The 14,723-nt window shown below is 61.1% G+C and overlaps 3 protein-coding genes across 3 annotated transcripts; 1 reads left to right on the top strand and 2 right to left on the bottom strand.

Annotated features, from left to right (window-relative positions):
* Positions 1-281: 281 nt before the first annotated feature.
* LOC134172907 (histone H1.10) lies at positions 282-1,796 on the top strand. The gene has a single exon (XM_062636502.1). The coding sequence runs from the start codon at positions 402-404 to the stop codon at positions 1,068-1,070; it is 669 nt and encodes a 222-aa protein (XP_062492486.1). The 5' UTR covers positions 282-401; the 3' UTR covers positions 1,071-1,796.
* Positions 1,797-4,360: 2,564 nt separating this feature from the next.
* On the bottom strand, positions 4,361-6,607 carry LOC134172904 (histone H2A type 2-B). The gene is made up of 2 exons (XM_062636488.1): positions 6,604-6,607; positions 4,361-6,527 (listed from the first exon to the last, which is right to left on the bottom strand). Exon 2 carries the CDS (start codon positions 6,460-6,462, stop codon positions 6,082-6,084), a length of 381 nt encoding a protein of 126 aa, XP_062492472.1. The 5' UTR covers positions 6,463-6,527; positions 6,604-6,607; the 3' UTR covers positions 4,361-6,081.
* Positions 6,608-8,033: 1,426 nt separating this feature from the next.
* Positions 8,034-14,710, bottom strand: HMCES (5-hydroxymethylcytosine binding, ES cell specific). Its single transcript, XM_062636474.1, has 6 exons — positions 14,492-14,710; positions 11,026-11,169; positions 10,652-10,771; positions 10,005-10,165; positions 9,457-9,649; positions 8,034-9,086 (listed from the first exon to the last, which is right to left on the bottom strand). The coding sequence occupies exons 1-6, from the start codon at positions 14,672-14,674 to the stop codon at positions 8,880-8,882; spliced, it is 1,008 nt and encodes a 335-aa protein (XP_062492458.1). The 5' UTR covers positions 14,675-14,710; the 3' UTR covers positions 8,034-8,879.
* Between the last annotated feature and the right edge of the window lie 13 nt (positions 14,711-14,723).

Genomic DNA, 14,723 nt, shown 5'->3' with positions numbered 1-14,723 from the left:
TGCCTCCGCCGCGCCGGGCGCGCCTCCGAAATCGCGGCGGGGGGCGTCGTGCGGAGCGCGCCGGGGGGGGCCGTGGCGGCGGCTGGGCGGGGGGCAGCGGGGCGCGGCGGGAGGCGCGGCGGGAGCGGCGCGGGGGGGGCCGGCGGCGGCGCGGGAGCCCCGCGAAAGGGCCCCAAGAAGCACAAGTTGGAGCTGGCGGTGGACCAGGCTGTTGTTGTTCTCAACGTGGTCCGCCCCGCGCCCATATAAAGGGCGGCGGCGGCGCCCGCCCCTTCCAGAGCGCGGCGGCGGCGGCGGCGGCGCGGAGCCGAGCGGAGCCGGAGAGCAGCGCGCGCGCCCGCCGGGCCTCCGCCACGCCGCGGTGCCCCCGCCAGCCTCCGTCCCGCCCACCCCACGGCACCATGTCGGTGGAGCTGGAAGAAGCCGATCTCCCCCTGACCGAGGCGGAGGAGGTGCCGCTTGCCCCAGAGAAGAAAGCGGCCGCAAAGAAGGCGAAAGGCGGCGGCGGCGGCGGCTCGTCGTTGTCGCCGTCGAAGAAGAGAAAGAACAACAAGAAGAAGAACCAGCCGGGCAAATACAGCCAGCTGGTGGTGGAAACGATCCGCAAGCTGGGCGAACGCAATGGCTCCTCGCTGGCCAAGATCTACAATGAAGCCAAGAAGGTGGCCTGGTTCGACCAGCAGAACGGCAGGACCTACCTGAAGTACTCCATCAAGGCGCTGGTGCAGAACGACACACTGCTCCAGGTCAAGGGCACCGGCGCCAACGGTTCTTTCAAGCTCAATAGGAAAAAGCTGGAAGGAGGTGGCGAGGGGGGCGCGGGCAGCAGCGCCCACAAGTCCCACAAGAAGGCGGCGGCGGCCTCCACATCCCGGCGGGCGGAGAAGAAGCCGGCGGCCAAGAGCAAGAAGCCCGAGAAGAAATCCCATAAGAAGGGAGCGGGCGGCGCGGCGACGAAGAAAGACAAGGGCAAAGCCAAGAAGGCCACCAAGAAGGGAGCCGCGTCCCCCGGGGGCAAGAAGGTGAAGAAGTCGGCAAAGCCCAAGGCACTCAAGAGCAGGAAGGCATGAGAGCGGGGCGCAGGGAGCCCCCCCGCCGCCCCCGGACTGTGAGCCCCGCGGCACGGACTGCTCCGCGGACGGACCCCAGGGGACCCGCTTTGTCTTTGTGTTGCTGACTCGGCTCCGCAGCCGCTGCTGTACGCGGTGAGCGGGGCTGCGGTTGTCCCAGCCCCCCCTTCCAGCCGCCTTATTTCCTCCACCCCCCGCTCCCCCCATCCCGCGGCTTCTCCCCGATCGCGCCCTTTTGTTGTCGCCCCTGCCCCTCTCCGCTTGTAAACGGTTCCCGTTCCCCCGCCCCCCCCCCGCCCCCCCGCGTCCTCTCCCGTTCCTCCCCGGTGCTTCCCGGGGATTTTTCCCGCCCGGTTTCTATGGCAACCATTGCGCGGCGGCGCCCCCGCGCCACGTGGGCCGGCTCCCGCCGCCAGGGCCCGCGCCGCGCCCCGCCGCCTCCAGCAGCCACGGCGCCCCCTATTGGCTCTCGGCCCCCGCTGCCATGGTAACGGCCCGTTGGTCGCCAATTGGTTGCCGCAGCGTCGGGTGCTCTTAAAGGGGCCGTCCGCGGGGCGCGGGCTCAGGGCGCATCGCCAATGGCCTTTAATTCTGTTTGTAGCCGGTTTTGGGTTGATTTCCGTTATTTTTACGTGTGGGGGAGGGGGGCTTGGGGTGACTTTTTGGGTTTTGTTTGGTTTTTTTTTTTCATTTATCGTCGTTTCGAATAAATTGGTACAAAACGCCGCTCTCCTGTGCTGCCTGCGGCAACGGGAACCCCAGAGGCTGCAGCTCCCCGGACATGGAGGAGACCCCCCCACCACTGCCCTGCCCCGAGCGGGAGTGCGCTGTGCGGTGCGAGCGGCAGCGCGGGAAGGCAGAGCCCCACCGCACACCCAGCCCCGTGCCTATTTATAGCTCCCGCTGCCGAGGTTGCATAAAGCCCTGCCGGGGATCTGGGCCAGCCTGTGCTGTCTGCCTGCAGCCCCGCACCCACCACGGCGACCCTCAGCCTGCAGCGGGGAAAGCCTGACCTGTGCGCTCTGCAGCAGGGCAGGGAGCAGGCAGAGGTGCTGCAGCAGCACCGCACCTCGCAGGGGGCTGGGGTCAGGCCAGCCTGGCTGCAAGGGAAGATGTCAGGAACAGCCTCACACCACGCTCTGCCACCTCCATCAGTAACAAAGGGGAGCATGAAGCAGGAGCATCTCTCCCTCGAGCTGCTGCCAGCCCCCCTGAGCTGCTGCACCCAGTGTCTGGAGCACAGCACGGATCAACCCCAGGCACAGGATCCCCTGAGCAGGGGACAGAGTGGCAACGGCCATGGCCCCAGACCCTATGCAGCTGCTTTATTCCTTTGCCCCTCAGAACACCAGCAGGGAGAGGGGAAGCGAGTTTGACTCCCTGAAGAAAGATCCATCAATACATTCAAGCAAGGGAATCTAGGAGAGCTCCTCAGAGCCCAGCGAGGTTCTGCAGCTGGGAGGCTGCAGCCTCCCTCCGGGGCTGCCCACCCCAAGCTTGAGCCCCTGCCCACGATCCCCAGTACCAGGAGAACTGCCACAATCCCGCACACACCTGGGGTTGCCTCCTTGGTCAACAGACACTGCATGTTTCAGAGGGCTGAGGAGTTGCTCCTGCAGGGTCCTGCTGGTCCCGCTCCAGTGCTTCACTCCAGCCTGTAGTTCCCGAGGCTGCAGGCAGAGGGGTGTCCCCTCCCCAAGACTGGGGAGTCAGACCAAGGGCACCTGCAAGGCACATTGCTCCACTGGTAAGGAACCACACTGCCAAGGTCAGCACCACTGCAAAGGACCAGAGGCATTCCTGTAGGCAAGCATTGGGCAGCTGAGGGCAGCAGAAGGCAGTGGGCGACACTTCGGGGTCAGCATTTTACCTCAGAGAAGACTGCCAGGGGCTGTGCTGCTGGAGCATCCTCAGCAGCTCCCACAGGTGCTGACAGCCACAAGGATCAGGCTCTGGAGAGAAACCTCCTGGGACCAGTGACTCCAGTCTAATCCCCAGACACAGCCAGTACCAGAGCCATGTGGAGGCTGCTGCACGTGCACAGAGACAGCTCTGCTGCCAGCGCTGTGATCTTACCTTCTGGTGCCCATGAGGCGGCAAGGGAAGAGCACACGCTCCCGTAAAAGCAAAGACCCACAGACACCCTTCAGGGTCTCAGGACCACTGGGAAGGCTCTACTCAGCCAAGTCCTTCACATTCCATCAACTCAACTGCTCTGGTGCTGTGAGGCATTCAGAGGAACCAGAACCAGCAACGCTGCTCCACAGAACCCTTCTGCGGAGATGCAGGCTCGAAGGTGACAAAGTCCACTCCAGCTTCCTACCAAGACTATGACTTCTCCTCTGCCGGTGATGAGGATGCTCAGATGTGGAGTTCAGGAGGTGATGCGGGTCAAGCACCTCAGCAGTGCTTGGCGACAGACAGGATTTCCTTCAGGCTGCCTTGTGACAGCCCAGCGGGTTCATCACGTGGCTGGTGGAGGCGGCTCAGCACTGAGAGCACCACATGTGCCACCAGCTCCCAGTCACAGCTGTGGGCATCACCCCACCAGCATGGGCAGAGCCACACCACACCTGGCGCGGCTACAGAGCTCCTGAGCCCTGGGGGTGCAGTGCAGCACCCCAACATATCCCCATCACTGCCCCAGGGCACCCCAATTTAAAGCCTGTTTCTGCCTTTTGCAGTGGACAGCACAGGTGTCAGAGACCAGCCCAGCAGCTCCAGTCCTGACCCACACCTTCCATAGCCCCACACAGCCCTCACCAGCACCCAACTGACCATGCTAGAAGCTGTCTGAGACTCACACAACGCTTTCTCCCCACAACCCAAGCAGAGAGCAGCTCTGCCTCGCAGACCCATTCCCAGACCAGCAAACCAGGAGATACCCATCAAAGGGAGTGAGAGGCAGCCCCTTATCTGCAGACCTCTCCCCACCCCTTCAGGACCAGCTTTTCCTATCTCTGCTTACTTGCCTGCAGGTCACCCACAGGGTGCCAATGAACCCATCAGGTGGGAGGAAGCTCGTGGCTCCAGCCTCCCTCCTCAGGGGCAGTTCAGGCTTCCTGGTGCTGGTCACAGAGCAACCAGGCAATGCGGCATTCCCATAGCAAAGAGCCAGGTAAGGGTTTAACCTGCTCCCGGGGCAGGAAGAGACTGCTTGTCTGAGGGAAGGGCAAGCAGGAACTCTGCCAGGCCACATCTGGTGTTACCAGCAGTCCTTGAGGAAGCTGCACCAGAGCTCCTGCAGCCCAGGCATGTAGCAGGGACAAGATACAGCACATTGGACAGCGTTCAAGAGGGAACCAGTTTAATCAGATACAGGGTTTGCACCATTCTTTCCAGTATCACAAGTCTGCATTTGCTGTAAGAGGTACAAAGCACTCAGGTTGTACGGAACATGGGCCTGGGGGGAACGAGAGGGACAGAACAAGACACTGGGATACAGACACATCGACCTCTGCGCTGGGAAACCCCTCGCCCCATTTCACCACAGCAGCAGTCACTTCCAGGAGGAAGAGGAGGGATCCTGGGGTCTGTGCTGGCCACCCCCTACCCCTCCACAGTCAGAGCATCCCAGGGGACATAGGTCTGCACTCGCATCAGCATGACATATTCCACGTGGGAGTGAAAACCCCTTCATAAACCCACTGACAAGCACTGGGTTCAGCTACTCTACAATAATAACAACAAACTTGGAGCCAAGGCAAGTTACTTCATCACAGGATATAACAGCGGATTCAGAGGTTGAACACATGCTACTTACAGCACATAAGGAGGATGCTCATTCTTGCTGTTTACTTAAAAACCACATTGTGAGGGTCCAATCGCCCGACACTGATGCATGCACACGGGGATCGGCCCCCATGCAAGCAGGGCAAGCTGCCTCTGCACCAGCCATCCTGGGTGCCACAGGCAGGAAACCGGCCCCGCGCTCACCCTGAGCCCACACAGGCAGGAAACAGACACGGCACCAGCCGGGAACGGGCTCAATACAGACTCCAGGGGGCTTAAAACCCATTAATCCATGGAGGGTTACAGTTAACGGAGATCATCGTTGCTTTATTTCCCAGAACCAGGAATAATGCGGAACAAACAAACAACGGAAAGGAAAGACACGGGAATGTCATCTCCGGGAGTGGAGCCAGGGCTCGGGTTGCTCCGGGCAAGGCGAAGGGCTGCTGCAGCCGGAGGGAGGCAGGGATGCAGCCACAGCAGAAGATGGCAGCTCCCGCTCCCGCCTGACCTTGCGACGCTCTCCGAGGGGATTTGTCACCGCAGCCTCCACCCCACCCCAGCAGGACCCACAGCGCAAGGGACCCTGCCGCTCCCACCTGGGGGTGCTGGGGAAGGTGACTTTGCAGGGAGGAACCCGAAATAAGGGAAAGTAAAATAAATAGGAGCAGAGCTTCTTGACAGCAGGCGATCAAGAGCTTCACCAGGAGCAGGACTCAGCAGTCACTTCTTGCCAGAGGAGAAACTTTTCCTCCTTTTCACATCCCCAGCCCCTGCCCTCCCCACTGCAGTGAGGCCGGGGGCGGGAGAATGGCTGGAGGGGTGGGGGGGGGAACTGCAGCATCGAGTCCCAGCCTCACATTGGGGTGAGCAGGGGAAGCTGCGGGGGAGCCTGCACAGTCCCGGGGTGCTGGCAGAGAGGAGAAACATCCGGGGGTGCCCGTGGCCACCCCAATGCCAGCCCAACCACCCACAGCAGCTCCGCACCGTGCCCCAACCATACAGCTTCGGGTGCTGCTGCTGAAAGATGCGATCTAGCTGCCTCCTCCAGACTTCCAGAGGGAAGAGGGGCAGGATGGGGGCACAAGCAGGGCCTGGCCTCCCCCAGCGCCCTGTCGCAGCCCGGGCTGGGGGCTAGCGGGGGTCTGGCAGGGTGTTGCCAGGGCTCAGCACCCAGCCCGGGCTGGGGGACAGGAAGGGGGACCCCAACCCCATGAGGAGGGGAGGTGGGGCAGTGGCGAGAAGGGGGCCGGGGGTGGAGGGGCTGAGGGGGCAGCGCTCACTTCTTGGAGCTCTGCGTCTTCTTGGGCAGCAGCACGGCCTGGATGTTGGGCAGGACGCCGCCCTGCGCGATGGTCACGCCGCCCAGCAGCTTGTTGAGCTCCTCGTCGTTGCGGATGGCGAGCTGCAGGTGCCGCGGGATGATGCGCGTCTTCTTGTTGTCGCGGGCCGCGTTGCCCGCCAGCTCCAGGATCTCAGCCGAGAGGTACTCCAGCACGGCCGCCAGGTACACCGGCGCCCCGGCGCCCACCCGCTCCGCGTAGTTCCCCTTGCGCAGCAGCCGGTGCACCCGCCCCACGGGGAACTGCAGCCCGGCCCGCGACGAGCGCGACTTGGCCTTGGCCCGCGCCTTGCCGCCGGACTTGCCCCGGCCCGACATGGCCGCAGGCAGCGGCCCCTCGCCGCCGCCTCGCAAGGAGCACCGCGCACAGACGGTCCCGGCGCCTGCGGGGACACAAACCCCGTTACCCCGCGCCGAGCCCCGCCGTCCCCGCCCGCTGCCGCACAGCCCCGCGCTTACCCGCAGCCGCTCCGCCCTGCGCGCCGCCCGCCGCCGCACTGACAGCGCTGCCCCCGCCGCGCCGCGGATATCGCTGCCCTCCCCGCAGCCCGCCCTTCCCATTGGTAGCCGCCGAGGCCGGCGCGGCGCTGATTGGTGGCTGCGCCGATCCCTGATTTGCATAGGGCTCGCAGCGCCCCGCTTCTGCTGCGGGGCCGGCGCCCAGGGCAGCTCCCGGTGGGGAGCGCCCGAGCTCGGCACCTGCCCTGAGCTCCCCCACACGGGTCTTTGGCCGGAGCCTCGGTGGGTGCCCCTGCAGCGCAACCCCACCCCCGCTGCCTCTTTTGCCCTGGCCAAGCCCCCTCCCCAGCCAGAGCCGCTCCTGGGATGGTGCCAGGGTACCCGGGGAACCCCACATGGAGCATCCTTCCCGCCGGCAGCGAGCGGTGCCCTCCCTGCCAGAGCATCATCCTTCAAAGAGAAACGCTGCTCCCCAGCCAGTTTTGGTGCCAGGTCACTCCGGGCTACTGCTGTCATCTCCCACCAGGCAGGAGCAACCATTGCAAACAGCGCTGAGCGAGCAGCCAGGCTCCAGTTAAAGGTGCTGTAGCTCAGCAGTAACACCTCCTCATTAAACCCTCAGCGTAGGGGTTCTTATTTTGGTGATGCTGCTGCTGGTGCTTAGAGCCTGGAGGGAGATAATCTGTACCCTGCGTGTCTGCATTGCCGCTGCCCCCCCAGCGGAAGGATGATGTTCCCCAGAGTGGATAAGGTGAGCAGCCCCCACTCGTGCTCAGCATCTTCGCTTCCTCCACAGCAATTGGAGACCCGGAATGAACTTGAGCCGATGACCTTCGGAAAAGCCTGAACTGAGCAGCTGAGCCTCTCACCCCGCAGGAGCGACGGCGGGACAGGGAGAGAAACCTGCCCTGGGGCTGCTGACACAGAGGTGACAGCCCCAGGCACCTGAAACCCTCTTTATTGTGCCAGGAACAGCGACTTTCTTGCCTCAAGTCACCATGGGAGTGCTGAGGAGCCAGCCAGCAACAGGCTTTCTGGCTGGAAATCCTAATCCCACCCCAGCTTCCCATGAGCCAGGAGCCCTTCTGGGCTCATGAGGGATTCAGGGATGGATTTGGTTCCAAGAGCGCTCGGGACTCCCTGGATCCCTGTCTTCTGCCCCACTCTGCTGTCCTCCTCCAGGGATGAGCCTCAGCTACAGCCACCCCTGCAGCTCCCCAGGGACGGATCATACAAGAGGAGACCCAGAATAAATCCCTAGGAAATATTTGGCAAATTGAAATGCTCCAGCAACAGGGCCCTGCCAGTACCCTGAGAGCTCAGCAGCGGGTACCTGGCCTCCCCCTCAGCAGATGGGGAGGAGAGATGAGCTCTCCCTGCAGACCAAGGCTGGGGTGGGCAAGGGGTACACACACACACGGAGCAGGGTATTGTGCAGTGAAGCAGTGAACTCCATTTTATTGCTTCCAACAGCAGTGAATCGGTGCTTTCCACCAAGGGTCCCACCGTGTAAGGCTTTTGGTCTGTAACATCTGGCTGTGTACAAAATCCCTGACCTCAAACCCAAGCGCCCGGCACTGTTGTAAAGCAGCACTTTGGTGAGCTGAGCTTTCCTGCACGCCCTATGTGAGCCAGAGCATCAGTCCTGTGCAGACCAGGAAAATCCGCCCCGAGCCTTCAAATCCCATTAACAAATGATTGCAGGAACAACGTGACCCAGACGCGCTGCCCCGGGCTCCCCTCACGTAGCTCCTGGGTTTGGAGCCAGGGATGCATGTGCTGCAGCACGGGATGACTCCGGGCTTTCCTCCTGGTGCTTAGTACGTGCTCCCCAGTATGACAGAGGGTGAGAGCTTTAGAAAGGAGTTTGTACAGAACCAATAAGGAATGAAACAGAAAAGAGGCATTAGTTTGATACCAAAGTAAAAGGGAACAGCAGGAATATGAACTATGAGCACTGTCAGCAGGCAGCAGCGACTCCTCCCTGGCAAGCTCGGATGCTTCTCAGGGCTTTATCTGTGCTTGGCACAAGTGAGTGGCTGGAGGGAGGCCAGCAGGTTACATCCTCTCCCATCAGCACCAGGCAAAGCCAAAACCTTTAAAGACAAACACCAGCCTTTAACAAAACACCGAGAACAGAGATAACAACCTAGAGCCTTGGATCAATACCTGAGAGGCTCCGAGGATCTCAACACCATCCACAAAGCCTCCCAAAACCACCATTCCTTGTGCTTCAGGAGACCAGGAGGAGGAAAGATGCCTGGGTCCAGCTGGGCCTAACCCTTGTGCTTCTTGGCGGGTGGCTCCCCCTCCTTCCCCAGCCACTGCTGCAGGATTCCTGCACTGGTTTTCCTGGGGGAAGGGCTGTGGCTGAACTGCCTCATCCCCTTGGGCAAATCGTTTTCTTTCTTCTGGGGAGAGCCCTCCTGGGAGTTCTTCAACCAGCCCAGCATCACTTGGTTGCTGGAGGTGCCTTTGGCCTCCTGGAGAGACAAAAGGCAGTGGGAGAGATGTCAGAAACACAGCGGGAGCTGATCCCAGATGGGATGTGGAGGCTGGAGCATCGGCCCTGCTGCCATCAGCCACATCCGCAGGAGGTTCCCCAGCTGCTGCTGGGAACAGGCTTGTCCCCAGCCCCATTTCAAATGGGATTTGCCTCATTTGGCAAAGAAAGCCTGGCACAGGGTGAAGGTCTACTCGTGGAAAGGAGGGAAGGGAATCTATGCAGGGCTGTGCACTCCTGCATGGAGCACAGGCAAGCCCTGCACATGCTGCCTGCTGCTGCCCCTCCAGCCAACACTGTCCCTGCTCAGGGATGTCACCTTGGCCAAGCTCTCCCACACCAGCACCCACCTTCTTGGCTCCCAGCTCGATGGGTGCCAGGCACTCGGGTGCGTTGTTGTGGATGCTGTTGACAAAGGTGGAGACCGGGTGGAAAACAATGTTCTCTACGGGCTGGATGAGTTTAACCGCTTCCTGGGTTGGCACTTCAGCGAAATCCAGCCATTTTGTGATGGCATCGTCCCCGTCCAGGATGGCTGGCATCCTAGGGGATGAGACAGTCAGATATGGCAGAGCGCGGGGGCAAAAGCCAGGCTTGTAAGCTAGGAAGGAGCCGGCAGCTCAGGAGGAGACCCTAAAACCTCAGTGCTATCAGTGTTGTTCTCAGGTTAAAGACAAAACCACAGCACTGCACCAGCTACCGAGGAGGAGAGCAATGACTGCTACAGCTGAAGCCGGGACATCTGGAAAGGGCATCAGCCAGTGGTTCCAAAGGAGCTGGTGATGCTGTATTTCCCCCAGGACATCAGGAGGAGGCAGGGCTCCCTGCCTGCTGCCAGACCAGTGTTAGGCACAGCTTCCTCCCCTGCCCTGCAGCCCCCTTGTCCCCTCTCACTTGCCTGTGATGGATGAAGCTCAGGTCCTTGGAGGCATCCACAGTGATGATGGTGTATGTGTACAGCGCTTCTCCTCCTGCCGGCGGCTCCCAGCAGTCAAAGATCCCGGCCATGGTAAGCAACCTCCATCCTTTCCATTCCTCATCTCCCTCCTCCTCCTCGGCCTGCAGGAGAGAGGCCCCATTGCCCATCAGAGCTGACCCACAAGCAGCTGCAGCACCACAGACCAGCTGGAGCTGTGACAGGTCAACAGCTCGGACCTAAGTGATGAACTGAGCTCATCTGAGGGCTTCCAGGAGCCCTTCTCCTGGTTCAAGGTAACTGCAGGAGAGGAAGCAGGAGCCTCATTGTCCCGCAGGAGAACCGGCTCCTCCCGTGCCTCCGAACACCCATCAGCCAGCTCAGCAAAGAAAGAGGTAGCGAAACTGCCAGCCCGGTCCCCTGAGCCACACATCACCCCCATGCAAATCACAGCAGTGCGGAGCACTGAGCCTGGCGCTGCTGCTGCTGCTGCTCTCTCAGGCCAGGACCGCACAGGGACACCCCCAAGCCCCAGCAGAGACAGCCAGGGATGGGCCCGGCAGAGGGAAGGGGCTCCAGCGGGAGGGAGCAGGGCTCCGAGCTGGGTGTAGGGGTGAGGGATCCCGTACCTCAGTGTCCTTGGTCTGGGGGAAGTGGATGAAATACGGCTGCTTCCCCCTGCTCTGCTGCTGCCACTCGTAGAAGCCATCAGCCAGGACCACGCAGCGCTTGCCCTTGAGCAGAGCACCCTGTGGGGGAAAGCACAGGGGTGAGCAGTGGCACTGGGCAGGCTGCGAGGGAGAACGGAGACACAGCCCAGCCGTGATCAAAGGTGTTTCACCAGCAGCTTTAGTTCTTCTCTTTCAATACAGCCCCAGTGCAGGGACTCACCCCTGCACAGCTGGGAAACAGGGATTGGTACTCGCCAGTGAGACGCCCCAGCTCTGGTTTTTGCTGGCTCCAAGATCTCCCCAAGCTGGACTCACAGCCAGCAGCAGCTCACCTTGTAGGAGGCCTTGCTCAGCATGGTGTCGCTGCGGCAGTTGGAGGTGTTAAACGGCATTTTGGAGGGGTCGTCCTGTTTGAACCAGGAGGGAACCAGGCCCCAGCGCATGTCCATGAGGACCCGCTCAGAGGAGTCAGCATCCTTAGGAAGGAGACACCCCAGATCAGAGACACATCATGGGGACCACGAGCACCCCTACAGACCGAGAGGGGCCTCACGGAGCCCTGCGGAAGAGGCTTCCCCCCCCACACCATGCAGAAACAGCCGCTTGTTGGAACACTTTGCACATTATTAAAGGCTTTTCTGTACGAATTAATGCTCAGCACAAAGCCCAACCGGGATAAATGATAGCCCAGAGCCTCAGCGAGGCTCACCCTGCTGCTCCCTGCAGGAATGAACACAGTTTTCCTTCTGGGCACACCAACGGCCATGCGGGGCTGGCACTGGGGTCCTCAGCACTTCCCTCTTCGCAGCGAGGTCCCGGGGGTGCAAACCTCACCTTCATTTGAATAACGTGATTTTGGCTGGCCCCGGTCCCTGGCACCCTGTGCTCTGCACAGCACCTGCCCTCGGACACTGCTTGTGGCTTTCACTTCCCCCCCAGCTCGCTCTCACTTTCTGCCCGCAGCACACAGCTGGGGACCGAGGCCTGAAGAACGGCCGCAGATATATACATCTATATATGTAAATAGATATATACATCTATATATGTGTGTATATATATAGATATATACATCTATATAGAATCATAGAATCGTTAGGGTTGGAAAAGACCTTAAGATCATCCAGTTCCAGCCCCCCTGCCATGGGCAGAGACACCTCACACTAAATCATATCACCCAAGGCCTCGTCCAACCTGATCTTGAACACTGCCAGGGATGGAGCATTCACAACCTCCCTGAGCAACCCATTTCAGTGCCTCACCACCCTAACAGGAAAGAATTTCCTCCTTATATCCAATCTAAACTTCCCCTGTTTAAGTTTGAACCCGTTACCCCTTGTCCTATCACTCCAGTCCCTAATGAAGAGTCCCTTCCCAGCATCCCTATAGGCCCCCTTCAGACACTGGAAGGCTGCTATGAGGTCTCCACGCAGCCTTCTCTTCTCCAGGCTGAACAGCCCCAACTTCCTCAGCCTGTCTTCATACAGGAGGTGCTCCAGTCCCTGATCATCCTTGTGGCCTCCTCTGGACTTGTTCCAACAGTTCCATGTCCTTTTTACGTTGAGGACACCAGAACTGCACACAATACTCCAGGTGAGGTCTCACAAGAGCAGAGTAGAGGGGCAGGATCACCTCCTTCGACCTGCTGGTCACGCTCCTTTTGATGCAGCCCAGGATACGGTTGGCTTTGTTGAGTCTTAAGCAGCTTGTTGACTGCTTAAGGGGAAATCATAGAATCATCATAGAATGGTTTGTGCTGAAGGCACCTTAAAGCTCCTCCAGTTCCAACCCCTGCCATGGGCAGGGACACCTTCCACTAGAGCAGCTTGCTTCAAGCCCCTGTGTCCAACCTGGCCCTGAACACTGCCAGGGATGTGGGACCCCAAGGCAGGGCAGGAGGGTAGGAGGAATGCCCAGATCAGGGTGGTTCAATTCAGTGCACCCAGCTTCACCCCACTAAGCACGGAAGAGCCGCAGCTCATCGGGCACCCTCTCATGTGGAAACCAAGCGAGACGCAGCAACAGCCGTTGTCGTGGTTTGAGCCCAGCCGGTAACTCAGAACCACACAGCCGCTCGCTCATGGGGAGGAGAATGGAAAGAATGTGAACCCCACGGGTTGAGACAAGAACAGTCCGGTAACTCAGGTGTAACACAAACCCACTGCTGCTGCCACCGATAATGATGGTGAGGGGAATAACAAGGGGAGAGAATATAAAACTGAAAGGGGAAAAGGAAAAGAAAGCAGTGAACAGGAGTGATGCCCAATACAACCGCTCACTACCAGCCGACCGATACCCAGCCCGACTCAAGCAGCGATCTGGGCTTTCCGGGTGACTTGCCCCAGTTTCTGTACTGAGCAGGACCGCTCCTGCTGACCCCAGAACCACTCCTGCTCACCCCAGAACCGCTCCTGCTCACCCCAGGACCGCTCCTGCTGACCCCAGAACCGCTCCTGCTCACCCCAGGACCGCTCCTGCTCACCCCAGGACCGCTCCTGCTCACCCCAGAACCGCTCCTGCTCACCCCAGAACCGCTCCTGCTCACCCCAGAACCGCTCCTGCTCACCCCAGAACCGCTCCTGCTGACCCCAGGACCGCTCCTGCTGACCCCAGAACCGCTCCTGCTCACCCCAGGACCGCTCCTGCTCACCCCAGAACCGCTCCTGCTCACCCCAGGACCGCTCCTGCTCACCCCAGGACTGCTCCTGCTCACCCCAGGACCGCTCCTGCTGACCCCAGGACCCCTCCTGCTCACCCCAGGACCGCTCCTGCTCACCCCAGAACCGCTCCTGCTCACCCCAGGACCGCTCCTGCTCACCCCAGGACCGCTCCTGCTCACCCCAGAACCGCTCCTGCTGACCCCAGAACCACTCCTGCTGACCCCAGAACCGCTCCTGCTCACCCCAGGACCGCTCCTGCTGACCCCAGGACCGCTCCTGCTGACCCCAGGACCGCTCCTGCTGACCCCAGAACCGCTCCTGCTCACCCCAGGACCGCTCCTGCTCACCCCAGGACCGCTCCTGCTCACCCCAGGACCGCTCCTGCTCACCCCAGAACCACCATACTGGCCATACTGGCTGGGGAGGCTCTGGAGAGGCTGAAACTCTCCAGGACATGGTCACCACTGTGGTACCGTTATTCACAGCTCGGAGGTGAAGGGTTTGGCTCTGCTCCCCCCACACCGTGACCCGCACACAGAAGTGCTGTGAAAGGAGAAAGCCCCAGAAACCCAGAGTAAACCCAGCCAAGCACCTACAGACACTGCGGGAAAATCTGCCACAGGTAATCGCTTACATAGGAATTTGGGAGAAAACAGAGCACTGCTGGAAGCGTGGCACCAATCCCCCCCCGCCTTAGGAGCACACAGGTACCAAGAAGAGATACCTGTGCAATGAGAAACTTCACCGCAAGCCGCACACACTGAGCAAAGAGGAGCCAGAGAAGCCGGTGATTCTTTACAGGAGTAACACACACTTCATCCACAGCCTGGGAACTCTTCCCTGTGAGGGTGCTGAGGCGCTGGCACAGGGTGCCCAGAGAAGCTGTGGCTGCCCCATCCCTGGCAGTGTTCAAGGCCAGGTTGGACACAGGGGCTTGGAGCAAGCTGCTCTAGTGGAAGGGGTCCCTGCCCGTGGTTGGAACCGGACGAGCTTTAAGCTCCCTTCAACCCAAACCACTCCATGGCTCTGTGACCGCGGCTCACACCGGGTACCCCCGCCCCAACCTCGAGCTACCCCGCAGGACGCGCAGCGGCCGCGGCGCCCTTGTCTCGGTGCGGGAGGAGGAGAGCAGGGCCCGTACCTGCTGGAGGTGCCGGCGGGACAGCAGCACCGGGCCGCTGGACTGCGGGCCCTTGTTGTACGAGGGCCGGTACCTCTCCGCGCGGATCCACTCGGGCTCCCGCCGCCGGCCCCGCCGGTCGCGGTAGGCGCAGGCCCGGCGGAGGTTGTCGGCGGCCAGGGAGCAGGCGGTGCGGCCGCACATCCCCGCGGAACGGAGCGGAACCGGGCACAGCGCTTCGATAGGGCCGGGG

This window comes from Pezoporus occidentalis, unplaced genomic scaffold (genome assembly GCF_034315485.1).
Source record: "Pezoporus occidentalis ecotype Australia unplaced genomic scaffold, CSIRO_AGI_Poc_V1 ctg114, whole genome shotgun sequence".
NCBI lineage: Eukaryota > Metazoa > Chordata > Aves > Psittaciformes > Psittacidae > Pezoporus > Pezoporus occidentalis.
The sequence above is the reverse complement of the archived record's forward strand: the minus strand, read 5'-3'. Positions and strand labels throughout refer to the sequence as shown.